The sequence below is a fragment of the Dasypus novemcinctus genome, chromosome 2, assembly GCF_030445035.2.
Source record: "Dasypus novemcinctus isolate mDasNov1 chromosome 2, mDasNov1.1.hap2, whole genome shotgun sequence".
NCBI lineage: Eukaryota > Metazoa > Chordata > Mammalia > Cingulata > Dasypodidae > Dasypus > Dasypus novemcinctus.
In genome coordinates, this window is record NC_080674.1 from 35318268 (window position 1) to 35333884 (window position 15617).

The 15617-nt window shown below is 39.8% G+C and overlaps 1 protein-coding gene across 1 annotated transcript in view; it reads right to left on the reverse strand.

Annotated features, from left to right (window-relative positions):
* Positions 1-15617, reverse strand: part of MTMR12 (myotubularin related protein 12) — a 101405-nt gene that overhangs the window by 43815 nt on the left and 41973 nt on the right. Inside the window, exon 7 of the mRNA XM_058307541.2 lies at positions 10364-10493. Within this exon, the coding sequence (XP_058163524.1) occupies positions 10364-10493 (130 nt within the window). The remainder of the gene's footprint in view (positions 1-10363; positions 10494-15617) is intronic.

Genomic DNA, 15617 nt, shown 5'->3' on the forward strand with positions numbered 1-15617 from the left:
TTCAGATGCAGAAAATAAGATTCCTCATAGAACAAGGACTCTCAAACTCAGGCTGCCCATTAACATCACATGGGAATAGTCTAAAACTGTCAATGCCCAGGCTCCACCCCAGAACTTGTAAATCACAAACTTTGGGGTTGGAGTCAAGCATTAATGTTTTTAAAAATCTCTCCAAGAGGGCAGTCAGGATGAAAACCCTTGTCTAGAAGATCCTGCTTCTCAAAGTATGCAGCAAGATCACCTGGAAACTTAAAAGTAAAGCAGGGGAAACGGACTTTGGCCCAGTGGTTAGGGCGTCCGTCTACCATATGGGAGGTCCGCGGTTCAAACCCCGGGCCTCCTTGACCCGTGTGGAGCTGGCCATGTGCAGCGCTGATGCACGCAAGGAGTGCCGTGCCATGTCCCCGCGCGGGGGAGCCCCACTCTCAAGGAGGGTGCCCATGAGGAAAGCCGCCCAGCGTGAAAAGAAAGAGCAGCCTGCCCAGGAATGGCGCCGCCCACACTTCCCGTGCCGCTGACGACAACAGAAGTGGACAAAGAAACAAGACGCAGCAAATAGACACCGAGAACAGACAACCAGGAGGGGGGGGGGAATTAAATAAATAAATAAAATCTTTAAAAAAAAAAAAAAAGTAAAGCAGGTTCTAAGGCCCAACCCTGACCTACAGAACCAGAATCTGCATTTTAATAAGATCCCCAGAGTATTTACATGCACATTAAACTTTGAGAAGCACTTCTGCAGATGGTAACTTGCAAGTAGGCCATGGTTTTTGACTTTTACAGGAGAATCACCTGTGGAGTTGTTTAAACTAGATTCTCAACTTCTTTCCCAAAGTGGCCTATTCTATGAAGCTGGGGGTGGAGTCCCACTTTATTTTAAATTTGCACATCTTCCCTTACTAGTGAGGTTGGATATTTTACAATATTGGTTAGTCAGTTAATTTCTTTCTTATAAACAGTATTTCACAGAGAAGAAAAAAATCAGAACCAAGTGTATTTACCATCCAGTCACTTAACAGAGGAGGCTGTATAGAGATGAAGGGCAGTGCAAATGATGAGAGATGTTTAAGATTTATTCTCTTGTCCCAATAATTCTAGGTGAATTCTACAGAGTCCCTAATATGAGATTTCCAAATAACACAAGCAATTATTCCTAACTCCATGGAAAGCAGTTATTAGGATGAGTTTAGAATACAAAGTAAACAGTATCTCCAAATGCAGGGTGACTTATTTAGGGTGAAAGAACCCCCAAACTCATAACATCAGGGAAGCAAATGTCTTCCCATTCTGTGCTAGCATCAATTCCCAGGTTCCTCTTTGTGATACACATCCTACAGGGTAGCATACCTTTCTACGACTTCACAGGAAAGAGGGATGAGAGGAAATGCTTTTCAGGAGGAGAATGAAAAAGGAAAAAGAAGGGATTCTTTGGTACTGAAATTGACAGCTCTGACCCTGGAGGAAGGTGAAGTAGATGCAAAGTTTCTTATTCGTATCCAACCTGACTGGGGTCTCCTCTTAATTACTCATGGGGACTTCATTACTCATTCTCTCTCTTATTTACTGAGCATCTATTATAGGCCAGGCACTGTGTCTGGTACTGAAGATATAATAAGGAGAAAATCAGACAGGGTGTACTTGCTTGCACAGAGGTGACACATGGGGAAAACAAATATTAGCCAAATGATGATATAAAGAAAAACTCACAATTGCAGGAAAGTGCTCTGAAGAGAAGACATATAGTGCAGGAAAGCTCATCACAGGGAGACCTGACCTAGTCTTCGGAAGGCTCCCTAAGAAACACCTGAGCTGAGATCTGAATGCTCAAGTAGAGTTAACTACACATGTGCAGCCAGAAGCAAAAGGAGCATTCCAACAGGAGACAGCACAAGCAAGGCCTATAGTGAGGAGGTTGGTGTGGCTGGAGGAGTGTGACATGAAATTGGGGGGTTATGCAGGAGCCAAACCATAAAGGGCCTTGTAGTGCTCATATGGGTTTTGTTCTATAAAAGAATAGTGGGAGGCCTCTGAAGCAGGGGAAACATGATGAGATGCATCCAGAGAAACACTCACTGCCTACCATGTAGAGACGTACAGAATGGATGCACAGGGCGCTATTGTGAATTGGGGAAAGAGACCATTTAAGTAGTTGTTACAGTAGTCCAGGTGATTAAAAAAAAAAAAAAGCAAAACTTTTCCTATATCATACCCATAAATCAGAAAAGCATGGAGGGAATGTGTAGCTGAGAAAGTCCAAGAGGTATGTGTGTACACTGAATGCTTCCAGCACCTGAATCTTACTAAAGCTCCATTCTTCCCATTTATCATGAATTAAAAGCTTTACCCTCTGCTTTCTCTATCAAGTATATTTCTGAGTTGTTGAGACGTATGTAAAGAGCAACTAATTCAATCAGTATGTGGCAGATTTTTTTAAAGCAATTCTGGAAATGGGGATGCCTTATATCAGCATCAGTGACGCATTACAAAGTATCACGTCCCTGGAAGAGGGATTTCTAACCTCTTTCTGAGCATGAGCTAGCTTTCCCCATCAAACTTTATGACTGGGAAAGGGAGAAGCAGGGTGAAGCTTACAGAGAAGTTATATGGTGGGGGAAGATTGAGAGAGTGATATTACACTTGCCCTACAGGCTCCTCTTCACCATCTCCCAGTTCACAATATGACAGGGAAGCTAACTTGAACCAAATCAAAACTGATTTGCTGGAAAGCGGATGTGGCTCAAGCAACTGAGCTCCCACCTACCAAATGGGAGGTCCCAGGTTCAGTTCCCGGTGCCTCCTAAATAAGACAAGCTAGACAGCAAGCTGACGTGATGGGCTGGTGCAGCAAGATGGCACAACAAGAAGATACAACAAGAGACATAAGGAGGAAAACATAATGAGAGATACAACAAAGCAGGGAACAGAAGTGGCTCAAGCAATTAGGCACCTCCCTCCTACACAGGAGGTCCTGGGTCTGGTTCCCAGTGCCTCCTGAAAAAGGAAGACAAGCACACAACAGACAGACACAGGAAATGCAAACAGCGAGGGGGTGGGGATAAATAAATAAATCTTTAAAAAACAAACTGATTTGCTGAAAAGTCCTGTCAGAAACATGAAACTGTTAAGGGGGGGTCACTGGGAACATGTTCCAAAATGGTAAGATTCAAGTTTCTAAAAATGGATTATACAGAGTCATCCTTGAAAAATGTAGGTCAGATCACATCACACCTCTGCTCAAACTTCTCCTCACTATACTGAAAGTCAGAGAATAGATTCTTAGGAAAACCTCCAGGCCCATCAACATCCATGCCCCCCTCCCTCATCTTCTATCTTTCCCTGGCTTGCTCCTCTCTAAGGCCTGGGCTCCTTGTTCCTCACACAAGCCAGGCAAGATTCCACCTCAGGGCCTTTGTTCTTACTGTTCCCTCTGCCTAGAATGCTCTCCCCAATCCTTCAGTTCCTTCAAGTTTTGCTCAAAGGTCACTGTTAAGGGAGGCCTTCATGACCAACCCTCTTCAGCACTCCCTATTTCTGTGGCTGAATTTCCTCCATAGCAGTTATTACCTTTTAATATACTATACCCTACTTATTTATTCTGCTATCATTGTTTTGTCCCTAAAAGGATGAAAGCTCCATGTGGGCATGGATTTTAAGCTTTCTGTATTTCTAGTAGCACACAGTACGCACTCTATGAAAAAACTTCTACTGAATAAATTAAAAAGTGCTCAATGAAAGGAAAGAAAACATACAATATAAATTCAGAAATGCCTCTGCAAGTTTTACACTTGGATTACAGATACAATAACGGCCAAAAACAAGAAAAAATGTTCAACATCATTAGTGACTAGGGAAACACAAATCAAAGTTATAGTGAGATATCATTTCATACCTATCAGAATGGCCACTATTAAAAAGACAGAACTACAAGTGTTGGAGAAGATGTGGAGAGACTGAAGGTTTATTCACTGTTGGTGGGAATGTCGAATGGTACAGCCACTGTGGAGAAATGGCAGTTCCTGAAGAATCTGAATATAGACCTGCCACATGACCCAGAAATACCACCACTGGGTATATACCCAGAAGAACTGAGAGCAGTGACACGAACAGACATCTGCACACCCATGTTCATAGTGGCATTATTCACGATTGCCAAAAGATGAAAACAACCCAGGTGTCCATCAATCAATGAATGGATAAATAAAATGTGGTATATATACACGATGGAGTATTATGCAACTGTATGAAGAAATGAAGTCATAAAACATATGACAACATGGATGAGCCTGGAGGACACTATGTTGAGTGCAGCAAGCCAGACACAAAAGGACAAATACTATATAATTATGCTATTATGAACTAAATATATTGTATAATCTCATGAAGTTAGTAACTTGAATATGTGTCACCAGAAAATAGAATGAGATTAGAGAATTGAAAGCTGTAGGGTAAACTAATGCAGAATTGGTAAAAAGGATGTATGTTGATCTTTGAAATGAACAGAAAAGGTGAAAGCATAATAACATGTTTATAACTAGTAATGCTATTATATGGGTATTACAGTGGTTGAAAGGGAAAGTCTAAGATCATATAAATTACTAAAAGGAAAGCTGAAAAATTTAACATGGGACTGTATAGCACAGTAAAAGTTCATGTGAAATAAGAATATGGGTAATATTCCATATATAATACTGTTTTACTTTGAAACTGAACAAATGTATGAAATGTTACAAGATATTAATATCAGAACAACAAAAAGCCATTTTGCTAAGTGAAAGAAACCAAACATAAAGTACTATATATTGTTTGATTCCATTTATACAACACGTAAATATAAACTAATTTATAAAGATGAAATCAGATTAGTGGTTATATAGGGCTGGGGAAGGATAGAGGGATTGAGAGGTGACTACTAAGGGTTGTAGAGTTTTTCTTTTTGGAGAAATGCAATTGTTCTAAAATTTTTGTGGTGATGAATGCACAGCATTGTTATTATACTAAAAGCAATTGATTATACTGTGGAGAGATCGTATGGTATATGAAAATATCTAAATAAAACTGCTTTAAGATAAGCAAGAATAGCCAGAAATAACAGCTATGAACAGCGATGTATAAAGTTTAGAGAGACTGAAAGATGATGAATTTTGTCTGTTTATTACTATTATCACTGAAATAATGAAAATGCTCTAATAATGACTGAAATGATAAATGCACAACTATGTGATTATGCCAAATACCACTGCTTGGATACTTTGGATAGACTGTATGTTTTACTAACATGTATCAATAAAATTGGTTTGTTAAAATAAAAAGACACAAATTCACTTTTGCGTATTTTAAGAGATACTTTGAATGTTTCCTTGAAAAGCAAAGTATTGGATCAAGATGGTAGAGTAAGAAGTTCCAGGACTCTGTCCCCCAACAGAAGTTTTAAACAACAAACAAGATCTGGCAGAACTATCTTTCTCAAAGTTCTAGAAAACAGTTAAAGGGTTGCAATAATAGGGTAAGTACTAAATCAAGAAAAGGATAACTTAAAAATGATAGAATCTCATGGCGCCCTTGCTGGCGACCCCCTTATTCCCACATTGCCTTGGCACCCAGCTGGCCCACATCCCCAGGGCAGATCCCTGGTCCTGGTACAGAGTGGGCAGAGAAACCTTCATGTACATTCTGAGAGCACCTTTTTCTTTCTTTCTTTCTTTCCTTCTTTCTCTCTCTATTTTTTTCTTGTTACCTCTTGATACTCAATGAATGTTCTGTCATAACACTAGTTATATACAAACTTAAGGTACTGATGCCTCAATGTCTCAATTCCAGACATAATACATTAAAATATCAAAATGTCCAGTTTGCAACAAAGGGCAACAAAATATAAAGAAAAAGGAAATGATGGCCCATGCAAAGGAGCATAATAAAGCAATGGCAACCATCCACAAGGAGGATGAGTCTAGGGACATATCAGACAAAGACTTTTAAAAAGTGGTACTAAATATGCTCGAGGAGCTAAAGGGAAACACTGAAAAATAACTAACAGGAATCAGGAAAACAACAGACAAACACAAAGAGAAAATAAAGAGATAGAAATCTTAAAAAGGAAACAAACAGAGCTGAAGATCACAGTAATAGAAATTTAAAATTCTCTAAAGAGATTCAACAGCAGATTGGAGCTAGCAGAAAAAAGAACCAGTGCGATGCCCACAGGTGTACTCAATAGATGCAATGGATGTGTCATGATGATGGGGGAGAGTGTTACTGTGGGGGGAGTGGTGGGGTGGGGGCAGTGGGGGTGAATGGGGACCTCATATTTTTTGAATGTAATATTTTTAAAAAAATGAATAAATAAAATAAAATTTTAAAAAAAGAAAAAAAAAAAGAGATGGTCTAAATAAACGTATCCCCATTGACTCTGAAAAAAAAGAAAAAAAGAAAAAAGAACCAGTGACCCTGAAGATAAGACTATTGAAATCATTCAGGCTGAAGAGAAGAAAGAAAAAAGAATGAAGAAAGTGAACAGAGCCTGAGAGACTTACAAGATACCATCAAGCGTACCAATATACAGATGGTGGGAGTCCCAGAAGGAGAAGAGAGAAAGGGGAAGAAAGAAAATTCAAAGAAATATTAGCTGAAAACTTCTTAAATTTAACAAAAGACAAAAGACATCAAGGTCGGCGAACTCCAAGATAAACCCAAATAAACCCACTCTAAGACATATCATAATCAAACTATCAAAGCCAAAGATAAAGAGAGAACTCTGAAAGCAATGAGAGAACCAAGGTGTCAAGTGCAATGGAGTCTTAATAAGATTAAGTCTGGGGGAATAAAATATGGATTAAAGTGGACTTACTACTATAGAATTATTGTGACTCTAACAATGGAAGAAATCATATCACTGATGTAGACACAGTGCCCATGGGAGTTGCTGAAGGCAGGGAGAGGGAAAAAGGGGGGTGATATGGGAGCATTTTTAGGACTTGGAGTTGTCTTGAATAATATTGCAGTAACAAGACATTATATATCTTGCCATAACCCACTGAATGGACTGGGAGAAAGTGTAAATTACAACATAAACTATAATCCATGTTGTGTAACAGTGCTCCAATGTATTCATCAAATGTAATGAATGTACCACACTAATGAAAGATGTTTCTTTGGGAGGAATGGGGGATATGGGGAGTGGCATATGCAGGAACCTCTTATATTTTTTAATGTAACACTTTGTGTAATTAATGTATCTTTAAAAATAAAATTATAAAAGGAGTAAGCAAAAAAAAAAGATTAAGTTTAGATTTCTTATCAGAAACCATGAAGGCAAGAAGGCAATGGAGGGGAGTAGGTGTAGCGCAATGGTTGAGCGCTGCTTTGCATGTACAAGGTCCTGGGTTCAATTGCCGGTACCTCTTTTTTAAAAAAAAGAAGAAAAAGAAGAAGGTGATGGTTGCCTAAAGTGCAAAAAGGGAAAAGCTGCTAACCAAGAATTCTATATCAAACAAAACTGTCTTTCAAAATGAGGGAGAGGGAAGAGAATGTGGGCTCAAGCAGTTGAGTACCCACCTCCCACATGAGAAATCCTGGGTTTGGTTCCTGGTTCCTCCTAAAGAAGAAAAACAACAAGCAGAAAATGAGCAGACAATGAGCAAAAACAATGAGCAGACAATGAGTGAAAACAAAGCAAATGGAAATAGATGTGGCTCAAGCAGTTCAGTACCCACCTCCCACATGTGTTGTCCCAGGTTCAGTTTTCTCTTTAAGAAAATGAGCAAAAACAAAAACTAAACTAAACTACAACAAGCAGACAATAAGCAAAAACAATGAGCAGACAATAAGCAAAAACAACAAGCAAAAACAATGAGCAAACAGATGGGGGAGCCATCTCAGGGAGGAAAAAATGAGGGAGAGATCAAGATACTCCCAGATAAACAGATACTGAGGGACTTCACCACTAGATCAGCCCTATAAGAAATGCTAAAGGGAGTTCTTCAGGTTCAAAGGAAAAGACACTAGATCATAGATCAAAACCACATGAAGAAAAGAGCATAGTACTGATGTGGAGAAACTGGAATCCTCATACAGTGCTGGCGGAAATGTAAATGATGCAGCTGCTCAATGGTTCCTCAAGTGGTTAACAACTGAGTTACCATATGACCCACCAATTCCACTCCTAGGTTATATGCCCAAGAAGAATGAAACTATATGTCCACTTAAACCTTATACACAATGTAATACACAAAGTTTAATGTACAAGTAAATGTAAATATGTGGTAATGGAGTGCCTTGATGGTAACATATTATAATGAATATAACAAACACTGTTGGTTTATGGATGTGATGGTGGCTGAAACAAGTAGTGCAGAGTGATTAATGTTAGCTGGAGGGTAATATAGGGAATGTGTAACATTGATTTTTGGCAGTAGATGAGGATAAATAATATAATACAGGAATGTTCTACTACAAGGTGTTAAGAATGTGATGAGGGAAGTACATGTGGCTCAAATGATAAGGCCTCTGCCTACCATATGGGAGGACCTGGGATCAATCCTTGGGGCCTCCTGGTAAAAAAGAAGAGAAAGCATGCCTGTGTGGCAAGCCAAGTGCACCCGCAGTGAGCCGAGTGCCTGCGCAGCAAACTGAGTGCTCACGTGGTAAGCCGAGTGCCCATGCAAGTGTCTGCATGGTGAGCTAAGTGCCCTCATGGCAAGTCAAGTGCCTGTGTAAGTGCTACATGGTAAGCCACCCATGTGGCAAGCTGAGAGCCTGCGCAGCGGGCCAGTGCCTGCGCAAGGAGTCACGCAGCAAGATGATGATGCAACAAAAGAGAGACGAAGGGGAGCGTCAAGGAGGTGCAGCAGAGACCACGAACTGAGGTGGAACAATTGACAGGGAACCTCTCTTCACATCAGAGATCCCCAGGATCAAATCCCAGTGAATCCTAGAGGAGAAAGACGAGAAGAGAAGACAAAAAGAGAAACAGATACAGAAGATCACATGGCGAATGGACACAGACAGCAAAAACAGCAGGGCAAGGGCAGGGGAAGAAAAAAATAAGTAAGTAAATAAATAAAAAGCTGTGATAAACATGGGAAAAACATAACTAATACGATTTATAGACTACAGTTAACAACAACACTGTAAATTTTTGTAGCAAAAGTAAAGTTGGTATTATATTAATGCTAAAGGAAAAAAAATAATACAAGGTTTGGTTTTGTGAGATATGAATATGATTAAGCATTTTTTTCTCTTTTTTATTTTTTCCCAATAATCAGGAGACCTTGACTATGTCATTTAACTAACCTGTGCTCATCTGTGTATCTTTCTGAACACTAGAGGAACAACTGAGTTACTTGAAATTAGATGTGATAAACTTGTTTGGACAGAACTTATTAGGGGAAATGCTTTCATAACTTCTTTTTTTTTTTTTTTTTTTTTTTTAAAGATTTATTTATTTATTTAATTTCCCCCCCTCCCCTGGTTGTCTGTTCTTGGTGTCTATTTGCTGCGTCTTGTTTCTTTGTCCGCTTCTGTTGTCGTCAGTGGCACGGGAAGTGTGGGCGGCGCCATTCCTGGGCAGGCTGCTCTTTCTTTTCACGCTGGGCGGCTTTCCTCACGGGCGCACTCCTTGCGAGTGGGGCTCCCCCACGCGGGGGACACCCTTGCGTGGCGCGGCACTCCTTGCGCTCATCAGCACTGCGCATGGCCAGCTCCACACGGGTCAAGGAGGCCCGGGGTTTGAACCGCGGACCTCCCATATGGTAGACGGACGCCCTAACCACTGGGCCAAAGTCCGTTTCCCTTCATAACTTCTTGAGTTGCCTTTTTCTGTTATTTCACTTTTTTGAATTTGAAATAAAGCTATAAACATACATAGCAGCAATATTCATAATAGTCAAAAAGTAAAAACAACCCAAATGTCCATCAATTGACGAGAGAGTAAATAAAATGTGCTATACCCACACAATAGAATATTATTCGGCAATTGGGAAGAAAAAAAAGTAAAGTTCTGATATGTGCTGTGACATGAATGAATCTTGAAAACATTATGCTAAGTAAAAGAAGCCAATCATTAACAATGACATTTTATGGTTCCCCAGAACAAGCAAATGTGTAGAGACAGAAAGCAGATTAATGACTGCCTAGGGGGGCTTCAGGGAGTCTTATGGGACAATGGGGAGTGACTATCAGTCAGTATGGGGTTTATTTTTGGGGTGATAAAAATATTCAAAAATTAACTATGGTGATGGTTGCACAACCCTTGCATATACTAAGAAACACTGTAGACTTTAAATGGGTAAATTATATGGCAACTGAGTATTATCTAAATAAAGCTGTAAAAAAAAAAGCGCAGTATTGAAAGCTTTGAATCGATTACCTTTCACAAACTGTATAGCCTTCATTGACACTCACTGCCTTGTACTTCACGTTGCCTTTGGTCCGCTCTAATTCCCAACACCAGTCCTTAAGTGTGTCAAACATTACAGTGTGGTTCTTGGCATCTGTGACTAACAAATTAAAAAGACAATGAAATATTTTCATGAGGCACTGGTATTTTAATTATGTGAAAGTGGATCCCTCCAGCCCCAACTTCCTCCACAAAAGCCCATTTTTATCCAAGCAGAATGAATTCACTGCTTAATGACTGTTCCATTTTTTCCATTAATTCACAATCACAACTTAGGCTCTGTCTTTTTATATTGTAGGAAAGAAGTTGTTCTTGTTCCATTTCTTGCAAAAGCAATTTATAGCTGCACTTTCAGTCATCTGACCATGCAATAATTTATATAACACAGACAAAATCCTATGAAGCACTAAGACAGGCTTGGCACAAATGCTAAAATAATAAAATATTTTTAGCTCTACCAATATGTGCATAAGATGGCAAACATTTGAATAGCATGTGACATTCTAGAATATAAATCCTCCTTTAATTTGAAGATGCACTGCCAACAAAGGGACTTTCCAGTGAAACACCTGGTTTCTGAAAGCCATAAACAAATTAGACAGCCACAGTGAGGGTCAGGGCTACTAGCCAAAGGCCACATTATGGTGTGAGATGCTCCTGCCCCTACCCCAGCCCTCCCCTATCTGCCAGGAGGAAATGTGCAGGAGCAGCACCCTGTGGCTCACCAGAACTATCCTTGGCCATCTCCCAAGCCAAAGCACTACCTGCTGGGGTGACATGCATCAAAATAGTCTTAGGTATTGACACAAACTTTATCATAACCCAGTTAATTCAAGCCTTTGCATTATCTAAAAAGCTAAGCCTTCTGGAAAAACAAAGTGTTTGATACAATTCCCAACTGCTCCTTTTAATAAAACCAGATCACAGCATAAATGATAATAAGAATAATGATAGCAATAATGTTTATATAGCATTTTTTATGGCCAGACACTATTCTAAGCATATTAGATTTTATTAACTCAATTCTTAAAACCCTATAGGGTAGATAATATTGTTTTCTCCATTTCACAGATGTGGCACAGAAACATTAAGTAACTTGCCCAAGGTCATAGAGGTGGTCAATGGCACAAATGGAATTCAAATCCAGGGATCTATAAATGAAATTTCCATAAAGTACTAAATACACAGAAAAATAGTTTCCCTGTAGACATAAATAATAACATCCAATTTCAAGCACAGTGGGCCAACTCCCTTAGGAATACAGGCAGGCCCTTCCATAAAAACCCATGTCATAAACATTTAGGACCTTACGGCCAGAACGATTTGTAATCATCAAGCCAGGGAATAAAGATGACGTCAGATTGTAAAGCATCCACCTCCAGAAACCTCTGCTCAATGAAAAAGCTAACTGGTCAGTTAGCATCTATCAGCCATAACCTTTACTTCTCAAAAAAAAGGGGGGTTAGAAAGAGCAGAAGAGAGGGAGGATGGAATTAAAATAGAATAAAAGATGCTACATATACTGGGCCTTCTGGCACCAAAAAACCACCACAAAGTAATAAAAATGTCAGGGTCAATCAAGGTAAGAGTTCTGGCAGCCTGACCAACATATGTTAGCAAGCTGAGATAAAGTCTGACAATGAGTCCAGACCAAGAAGCAGGAAATAAGGAAAAGGCAGAATTCTTAAAGATAGAGCATAATTTCTCAAATGTAAACCCAAAAAATGTTTATATAACCTATATGCAACAAAGAAATCATATTTGTATATCAAGTATTGCAAAAACCCAGTTAATCAGCACTTGAACACACATATACAGTAAAAAGATCTCAGTCATTAGCAAATATGAACTTACTGAATTAAGGAACAAATTTCATGTTCAGCTTAATATTAGTGCTCACTGTATTTTATATTAATGTAATTCCCTGAACATAACCCACCCTGAATAATGTGTGGTTATATTCCCTATTAACCAGGATACCCCATTCTGTAACAGAAGCTTATTCAAACTATCACAGCTTTTTTATGGCTGGATTGAACTTATGGATACTCCAGTCCAAGCCCTTTACCTTACAAGTTACGGCACCAAGGCCTGCAGCTGTGACTCCCTTCTGGCTCTTCTTTCTTCCACAACCAAACTTCTCGAAAACAGAGTCTATGTTAGCTGTTCCTACTTCTTAACTTCCCATTTACTTCTCAATTCACTTCAATCTGATTTGCCTCCCACCAGACTCCCAGTCCAATGAAACAGGTCTTGCTGAAGGCTAATTGCCAAATCCAAGGGTCTCTACTGAATCATGATGTTATTGACTTTGCAGGCTGTGACTCAGCTGAACACCCTCTCCTCTTTGAACCTTTCTGTTCCCTCCTGGCTTTCCTTCTACATCTCTAAACCCATCTTCTCAAGGTTCTCTTTTTCTACCTGTCCTGAAATGTGTTTCCTCTCAGTCTACACCAGGGGTTCTTAACCAGGGATCCATGGACCCCCAAGGGATTCTTATAAATATTTCAGGGGGTCCGTGAGCTTGAATTGAAATAAGTCAAGTTATTATCTTTATTTTCTCTGACCACTAACTGACATCTAGCATTTCCTTCCCTGATGAATGTATGTAATAAATAAAGTACATTAGTATTCATTTCACCTGACTAGCAAAGGGGTCCATGGAACAAAAAAGGTTAAGAAGCCCAGTCTACACACTCTCTTTTTTTTAAATTTAATTTTCTACTATACTGCAGATTTAATATACATTAACTTTTTTTTTTTAAGATTTATTTTATTTCTCCCCCCTTGCTGTTTGTGCTTGCTGCCTGCTTTCTGTGTCTGTTCTTTGTGTGTTCATCCTCTTCTTTAGGAAGCACCTGGAACTGAACCCAGGACCTCCCATATGGGAGGGAGGGGCCCAGCTTAAGCCACCTCTGCTCCCACTTACTGTGTCTCTCACTGTGTTTCCTCTTTGTGTCTCTTCTTGCGTCATCTTGTTGCATCAGCTCGCAGCACCAACCCATTGCATCAGCTCACTGTCTTGCTCATCTTCTTTAGAAGGCACTGGCAACCAAACCTGGGACCTCCTGTGTGGTAGGCAGGCACCCAACTGCTTGAGCCACATCTACTTCCCTACATACTCTTTCTTGACAAATACATTAACTGCTGGTACAGGTTAGTTACCAGGTTTTACCCAAGATATGCATAGATCATTTGTTGTTTCTCCTGGTTTAATTTAGCTCTTTAAAAATTTCTAAGATCTCATTTTATCCAAATAAAGAAGGGAAAAGGGAGAGAAATAACTAATAACTGAAATTATAACCTTAAACTGACTTTTTATATCTGCAATTTCTAGATTATAGAACTGCACTGTTATTTATACGAGTACTTCAAAAGCTTTCCTTCTTTTTTTATTTTAAAGACTTATTTATTTTTCTCCCCTCCCCCCCCCGATTGTCTGTTCTCTGTGCCTATTCGCTGCATCTTCTTCTTTGTTCACTTCTGTTGTTGTCAGCAGCACGGGAATCTGTGTTTCTTTTTGTTGCGTCATCTTGTTGAGTCAGTTCTCTGTGTGTGCAGCACCATTCCTGGGCAGGCTGCACTTTCTTTGGCACTGGGCGGCTCTCCTTACGGGGCACACTCCTTGAACGTGGGGCTCCCCTACGCGGGGGACACACCCCTGCATGGCACGGCACTTCTTGCACGCATCAGCACTGCAATGAGCCAGCTCCACACGGGTCAAGGAGGCCCGGGGTCTGAACCACGGACCTCCCATGTAGTAGACAGATGCCCTAACCACTGGGCTAAGTCTGCTGCCCAAAATCTTTCTTTCTTGATCCAATCTAGCTAGACATCTGAATATTTCACAAATACCTCAAATGTTCAAAAAGGAACTTCATATGTCTCCCTGCTTCCAAAGTTCCTCCTTCTAATATTCCATGAGTAAATAGTACCACCATGAACCCAATTAACAAACCAAAAACATGGAAGTCATCCTTATAGTCTCCTTAATCTTTTTATAAAATAATCTTTTCAAAACCACTAAAGTAATACATGGCAATACCCTGCATCCCATTCCCAAATACCAACTTCCATTAATTCCACCTTCTAAATCTTGAGTCTGTCTTTTCTCTTTTCTCCTCACTCTGGTAGCTAAAGCCCTGGGTCATTTCTTTCCCATTACTCTTACTTAACTCACAGCCATTTTATATAGTGCTTTGACTCTTAGCTTTTACTGATGCTGTCACCATGACTCTTAGCCTTTCACTAACGCCATCACCTTAGTGTGACAAAAAGGCCTTCCTTACCAGCCCTACCTACCTCTTCATTCTCACCCCTATGATATCCCTTCCAATTACACCCTGTTGCCTAACCATATTAGACTATTAATATTATGATCATTTAATAACTGCACCCTATATGCTATGCATTTAGTAAGTTATAATCCTCCTCCTAACACTTCCAGGTAGCATTAACACTGCTGTTTTTAAAATGAAAAAAATGAAACCCTAAGAGTTAAGTGTAATCCCCAGGAACACAAAGCTACTAAGCACCTGGACAAGGATTTGAACTCAGATGGGACAGACCCTAAAACTCACCTTTTTCTACTAAAGCACAAAGTTCCCAAAAGGCAATATGCTCTCTGAAATATCTGTATCTTTCCACACACTAATCTCTCTACCTAAAATACTCCTCTTTGCCTACCAGATACCCTGAAATCCTTCTACCATCAGTTTAGGCACAGGCTTCTCTCTCAGATAGTCTTCCCTCTCCAACATGGTTAGGTACCTTCTTTCTGCTTCAACAGCCTTCCATCAGAAGACACATCATTCAGCTGCCTCTCTTGTTTAACTTCTTGCTGTTTAAGGGTAAGGATTTAGTCTTGTTCACATCCATACCCCCACAGTGCCTGGCCCACAGCAAGCTTTCAGTAAATTTTAGTGAAAATTTATATATGAGCAATTAGTGAAAAGCAACTCTGCATTATAGAAAGCCTCATACATGCTTTTGAAATTTACAGCGCTTCCTTGACAAAAAGCAAACGGCACACAGGGTCTCTAAATGTTAATAGTAATGGACAAAAGCACGTGAACACACTCAGGGGACAAGCAATCAGGAGAAAGAAATAGAAAAGGAAAAGACGGATATCTGTGAAAACACTGTACAATGCTAGGTATTAACAGCTAATACAGATGACTAAAGTTTCTTACTTAAAAGAGTTTTCCCTTTTACAGGGAACTGA